The following is a 6,910-nucleotide window of genomic DNA, read 5'->3' as shown; positions in this document are numbered from 1 at the left end:
ATAACAGTCATAAGCATATTTCCAGTACGCGCCTCAGGCTTGCACAGTATCATCAACTCACTCATCAGAATCTTCAGTAATCCTCTGCAAACTTCGCCACGGCTCATAAGGTTCTTGTTGAGTCCTCGGTAATCCTCGGCAAACTTCAACCGTTGGTTGAACCGGCTCATTCGGTTCTTTTTGAGTTGGACGTGTTACTTCGGCTGTGCGTCCTGCGTCATCAACCCGGAACTAAAGTTAGATTCAGTTCGATTTGTGAACCGGCTTGACTGGTTACTTCCTGAGAACTGGCTCAAAAGAACGATTCATTCAAGAACCGAACATCACTACTTTGTGCTCCTTCGAGCTTCTTCCCCAGCAACCCGTGACATTACCTCTAGAAAGCTTTTTATTTTATTTTGGTTGTTTACGTCCAGATAAAGTACAGTAGCAGTAGATAAATATCTGTTGGGTGTGCTTTTGGCAGCCAGTAGGAAGGCAATTACACGTAAATGGTTAAAACAAGAAAGACCAAAATTAGATAATTAGTTGTGACCATAGAGATTTGTATGATGGAAAACACCACCTTTTCTGTTAATTTAAAGAAGGATCCTGGAAAAAATGGAGGAAATTGGTTGAATTTGTGTAAGAAATAAGGTATGATCTTTTTAAATATTAGGAAATTAATATATAGAATAATGACTTTAATGAAAGTTGTTTGAGTTTATTTTGGATGAAATTAAATTAGGCCACACGTTCTCTCCCTGGATGAACATAGTCCTTATTTCTACCTTCATTTTAACTTATTTATTATTATTAATTTTTAAATATTTATTTTTTATTCCCCCTTTTTAATTTTGTAAAAGAAAAAGCACATTAGGCAATTGTTCTTGGGCTTGTATCATGATGGTAGCTGAACAAACTCAGGTTAAAGGATTTGTTTTAGTTGACAAAACCAAACCAGTCCAACCCGGCTTTGTTGGTACCATGAAGCTGATCATCAACTTTCTCTGTCAAATCAGGCTTTGATTTACTACCAAAGATTAAAAGATTGAACAATATGAAGAATTTAAACACATTTACACAGCAAGATGAAACGATCTATGCATGAAAGAGGAAAACTTAAAGAAAACATCTTGCCACATCAGTGCAAGTAAAAGTTGTCAAGTTAGTTTATAGAGTTGATAATATTTATAAAAACATTTAAAAATCTAAGATCATATGTAGTCATGTTTAAAGCTATTGATTCTAAAACGTATTTATATTGCATATTATCTATATATTTATATGAATTGAACATAAAAGCTTAAAGGGGTCCTATTATGCTCTTTTACAAAGTCTTGATTTTGTTTTTGAGGTAGTGATTTCTGTTAAATAAAATATCTCCTTTTGAATTGGACTTTGAACTTTGTAACTTTGCAGATCTTTTTTATGCTCAAACAGCAACATTACAGACTAACTAAAGTTGAAAAAGTGAAAACGCATAATAGGACCCCTTTAATAATTGCTAATAAAATAAACTGGCTTGTGTAATGGATTAAGGGTATAATAATTATATAAATCATATAAAATAAATATAATAAATAATTATCTCTAAATGTCAGATGATTTTATCTTTAAAAATGTTTTACTATCTAGTGTCCTTTAATTTGGAGCAAGAGAAACTGGGGGAGTGGCTTTATTGCGTCAGAGATGTCACTTTGCTTGAAGCTGATTGGTCAAATTTCAGTTTGAGATCTCTAAACGAAAACATAACCTGCCTTGGAGCAGGTTAGCTGTGGAACGTAAGTTACTATGGTGATGAACACCGCTAAAAAATTTCCATGGTACCTAAAACCCAGAGTTGGCACAAACTAAACTGAAACTTACCTGGCTAGCCAGCTTAAACTGCTTCATGGTACAGGCCCCTTGTCTTTATATTGTCAAGATACTTTATGATTGCATTGAGTACTATATGTAAATGAATGTTATATGTTTGTATACCTATGAATGCTCAAAATAAACAAAATGTAAAAGAAAAAAGAAAGAAAAAAAAAAGGGAAAGGGAAAGGCCTAACTACATAAGGTCTAACAACTGTTTTTGTTTGTTTTTGCTTTGTCATAATAGTGTATGGACTGTAGATTGGTGTTAAAAAAAATCAATGCATCAAAGCATTTCAGCACAAGGCTGCAACATGTGATAAAAAGAATAGGTCTGAATTTTTTTTCTTTTTGAATGCACTGTATAAAACTGGCTCAAGACTAGTTTAAAGGGATAGTTCACCCAAAAATGAAAAAAATGTTGTTTATCTGCTTACCCCCAGGGCATCCAAGATGTAAGTGACTTTGTTTCTTCAGTAGAACACAAACGAAGATTTTTAACTCAAACCGTTGCAGTCTATCAGTCTTATAATGGAGGTGAATGAGAATCACGGCTTTGAGAGTAAAAAAACATACACAAACAAAACCAAATTAAACCTTGCGGCTCGTGACGATATATTGATGTGTAAAGACACGAAACGATCGGTCTGTGCAAGAAACTGAACAGTATTTATATCGTTTTTTACCTCTGATTCACCGCAATGTCCGAACTGTCCTGAGCGCGTCCTCAGCAGCCGGCGCGTGACGCGTCTTCTTCTTCAGCCTGCGCGTGATGCATCTTCTTCTTCTTCTTGCTTTACGGCAGATTGCAGACATATAAGTGCATTACCGCCACCTAGCCGGTGCGTGACGCGTCTTCTTGCTTTACGGCGGATCGCAGACTTATAAGTTCATTACCGCCACCTATCTCTCAAATGAACTATTGACACTCCTAATTGAAATTATAGATGGAGTGTCAATGGTCCATTTGAGAGATAGGTGGCGGTAATGCACTTATAATTCTGCAATCTGCTGTAAAGCAAGAAGAAGACGCTTCACGCACCGGCTGAAGAAGAAGACGCGAACGCGCTCAGGACAGTTCGGACATTGCGGTAAATCAGAGGTAAAAAACTATATAAATACTGTTCAGTTTCTTGCACAGACCGATCGTTTCGTGTCTTTACACATCAATGTATCGTCACGAGCCGCAGGGTTTAATTTGGTTTTGTTTGTGTGTGTGTTTTTTTACTCTCAAAGCCATGATTCCCATTCACTTACATTATATGACTGACAGTCTGCAACGGTTTGAGTAAAAAATCTTCGTTTGTGTTCTACTGAAGAAACAAAGTCACCTACATCTTGGATGCCCTGGGGGTAAGCAGATAAACATCACATTTTCATTTTTGGGTGAACTATCCCTTTAAGTCCTATTGACTATCACAGTCACTGTGAAGCAATGAAGGAGGAAATATACTATTTCCTAAACACCAAAGAAGGAAATACTTTTACTAATGATAAATTATGATGTAGAAAAGTTTAAATGTTGTGCTGTTCCTGACTGTGGAATCACATGTCTCTCTGCATAATCTTAGGAAAGTCTAACATTTATTTTTAAGGTCATTTCAGTAAATATTTCAATCTGACCTTTACAGTCTGTATGGCATAAGAGGAAAAAACTGCCTGTTTAACTGTAGGAGTTCGAGGGTGGAAATGTTTATGGGAAACTCAGCTACAACCTTTACTAAACTGGCACATTTACAGAGATGTTCATAAAAAAGAAGAACATCTGTTCATCTACAGTAGCTTACATACTCACAGTGCCTTGCTGCAGTTCACCACAGCTGGTATCAGTCTTCTTCTACCCTCATTTGATGTGTTGTATTTTCTTGGATCAAACTCATCCAGCACCTCTTCTGATATCTGAAGCATGTAGACGATTGTTGAGCATTGAGACGGAGAGAGTTTCCTCACTGAGTGATTCTCTGATTTCATAAACTCCTGAATCTCTCTGTACAGAGTCTGATCCTTCATTTCCAGCAGACAGAGGAACAGATTGATGCATCTGTCAGCTGAGAGACGTTCATCACCCTTGAGTTTGTCTTTAATGTACTGTGTGATTCTCTTGATGATCTCTGAGCTGTTCACTGTGTGTGTCAGCAGATCCTGTAAGAGTCTCTGATTGGACTCCAGTGAGATGCCCAGCAGGAACCGCAAGAAAAGATCCAGCTTTCCATTTTTACTGTATAAAGATTTATCAACTGATGCTTGTAGCAGCTCATACAGAGAGATTTCATTGTACCTGTACCACGATTCCATAAAGAATTTAAGTAATTTCATGTTCTCAACAACATGGCAGTAAAACACAAAGAAAGCCGCTAGAAACTCTTGAAAGCTCAGATGAATGAAGCAGTAGACTTTCCTCTGATGAATCACAGATTCCTCCTTAAAGATCTCAGTGCAAATCCCAGAATACACTAAGGCGTCAGTGACGTCTATGCCGCTCTCAATCAGGTCGGATCGTGACGTGACTCCTGACGTTGTTCGTGGCCACGTTGGCCTGGGCGGAGCTCGCGCTTGGGGCTTCTTGTTATTGTTGTGTTGGCCGTCGCCATTAAAGGCTTGACTAAACTATTCTCTCGTGTCAGCGATTCAATATACCTCACCTACACACTGGCGTTTAGTAAGAACAGTCTTGATTTTGTCTTTCTCCTCAAATCCTGGTTCATGTAAGTGTTTAAAGATGTCATTGCAGTAGATTGGAGTGTCTTGTGTTCTGGGTCTTTTCTCTATCTGTAAAACCACATGTTCTTCATTCACTCCTTCACTCTTTCCCTCTATGATGTAGAGCTGTGTGTAGATCCTGTTCAGGAGGGATTGATTTTCCTGTAGTTTGATTCCTTCAAATAATCTTTCATACTTGTTCTTCATGCTGTTTTTGTACTGGTATTTGACTCTCTGCCTGATAAGCGTCTGAGAGTTGGAGCCAGTGCAGGTCAGACGGGGCGTCACTGATCTGATCACATAATCTCTCTTCACTCTGCAGAAACAGATTAAAAGATTAAAAGGAAAAACTGTGAAAAAGCATTAAAAGAGAGAAAATCATTTAAACGGGTCATATGATGCCATTTCAAATTTTCCTTTCTCTTTGGAGTGTTACAAGCTGTTGGTCCATAGATAAGATCCCTAAAGTTGCAAAGACTAAAGTCTCAAACCCAAAGAGATATTCTTTATAAAAGCCTCGCTTTTCAGACCTATGAGCTTTGTAAAAATCGACGCGTTTCAGAAAGGCGGGGCATAGAGGAGAAGCAATTATGTACAGTATGTGGAAAATAATGTGTTTTTTTAACCTTAAACCGCATAAACACATTGCATTACACCAAATACACAACATAATGTTCTTTTTAGCAACATCATATGACCCCTTTAAATGTTCCAACACACCAAATTCTAAGCTCTAATATGAAATGACACCACAGTCAGTTCGGAAGTGTCAGTTCAGACAGTGTTTTTGATTCAGGTTTAGGTTGTTTTTCATGTTCTATCTATCTATCTATCTTTTTTTTTTTTTTTTCTCACTGAGAGTCAGAGGTCACTGCTCCATCACTGAGATTAGGGGGAGCAGGCAAAGATCTGTCACTCTTCACAGACACACAGCTGGGTTCTGGAGATGCTGCTTTATGTGTCTGAACATCCTCCTCCCCCTCTTCTTTCCGCTCATAGAGACTCATTGTAGATGCAACACTGTAGAAAATCACAGAACATGAATATAAAACTTTCTACTGTAGATATAATAGTGAATATTAAAATTAATTCTTTAATTGTGAATTGTTCAGCAGTAACACTATAATGGCACAAAAATGTATACATTGAAACGAACTATCCATTCTGTATTCACATATACAAACAGGTCAGTATCAGGGAATCTTCCTGATTTCCTGTTACAGACTTTGTAAACAGCTGAAAACTTTGTTAATGACCAATACAGCTGCTGCTATCCTGATGTGATCAATAAATTTGTTTAATCACTGATCTCATAAAGTATATATGAATCATTATATACAGTCTTTGAATATGAAACTATCAATCTGGATATATTTTCATAGCATAGTTCGGTTTCTGTTATATTTCTGTACTAATAATACTAAAATCACCTAAAAAGTGATCAAAGCATCTGAAAATGCACTGACATTCCAGTAGCCAATACAAATACATATTACCATGCACATACAGATTAAACAGTACATGAATATGAATCCAGTCATGCGTTCTTTTAAACCTACCTCTGTGTCATCAGCAATGAATCAAACATCATAGATCCATTCTGTTTGTCTCAAGACAGCAGCATTTCAACTGAAACCTCATTAACAAATACATTTCTCACATGATGTTTTGCACTTTCTTTTTCACAAAATGCACTTTGAACAGATTTGAACAGCAAAGAGCAAAAACGTCTCAGGTTACTTATGTAACCATGGTTCCCTGAGTAGGGAACGAGACACTGCGTCCTCTAGGGGTCGCTATGGGGAACGCCTCGTCGTGACCCGTGTCTGAAGCATACATTGAAAAAACACCAACAACACGTTGGCCGGCCCATGACATCACTACCGGTGCAATTATAGTATAAATAGGCACCGGGAGAACATGTCATCCACTTCTTCATCTGAAGCTTGCGGGAAAACCCCTTTTTAAACTCATCAGCCGGATCCACCTGCGATCCCCACGAGCCCATCCTCCTCCGTGCCTCAGCAGCGGTGGGTCCTGAGTCGTGGGAAGCAGATGGCTGCCCCCCTTTCCTCGAAAAGAGAGACAAACGAGAGCGGAGCTTTTCATTAAAATACGCTCACAATGAACGCGGATTGCCCCCTAAAGGACATCGCGTGAGTGCTCTTTGCCCAAACAAACAACGGAGAGATCGTGTGTGTCATCAGGTGTCAAATAACGACGACGCGGATGCACACACCCTCTAAACGCTATGCTAGTGCTCGCCATAACGATAGGAATATAGATCGCTCTTACCACGGAAATGCACGCTTCAAACAAAACGGTCAGTGAAGACGAAGAAGAGAATGACATGTTCTCCCGGCGCCTATTT

General features: G+C 38.4%; 1 protein-coding gene across 1 annotated transcript; it reads right to left on the bottom strand.

Annotated features, from left to right (window-relative positions):
- Window positions 1–3,630: 3,630 nt before the first annotated feature.
- On the bottom strand, window positions 3,631–5,546 carry LOC107733943 (protein NLRC3-like). Its single transcript, XM_016545801.1, has 3 exons — window positions 5,395–5,546; window positions 4,477–4,855; window positions 3,631–4,446 (listed from the first exon to the last, which is right to left on the bottom strand). The coding sequence occupies exons 1-3, from the start codon at window positions 5,544–5,546 to the stop codon at window positions 3,631–3,633; spliced, it is 1,347 nt and encodes a 448-aa protein (XP_016401287.1).
- Between the last annotated feature and the right edge of the window lie 1,364 nt (window positions 5,547–6,910).

Source organism: Sinocyclocheilus rhinocerous, unplaced genomic scaffold, assembly GCF_001515625.1.
Source record: "Sinocyclocheilus rhinocerous isolate Xijiao unplaced genomic scaffold, SAMN03320098_v1.1 scaffold853, whole genome shotgun sequence".
In the NCBI taxonomy this organism is placed as follows: domain Eukaryota; kingdom Metazoa; phylum Chordata; class Actinopteri; order Cypriniformes; family Cyprinidae; genus Sinocyclocheilus; species Sinocyclocheilus rhinocerous.
Note: the sequence above shows the minus strand (reverse complement) of the source record. Positions and strands in the feature narration are given on the sequence as shown.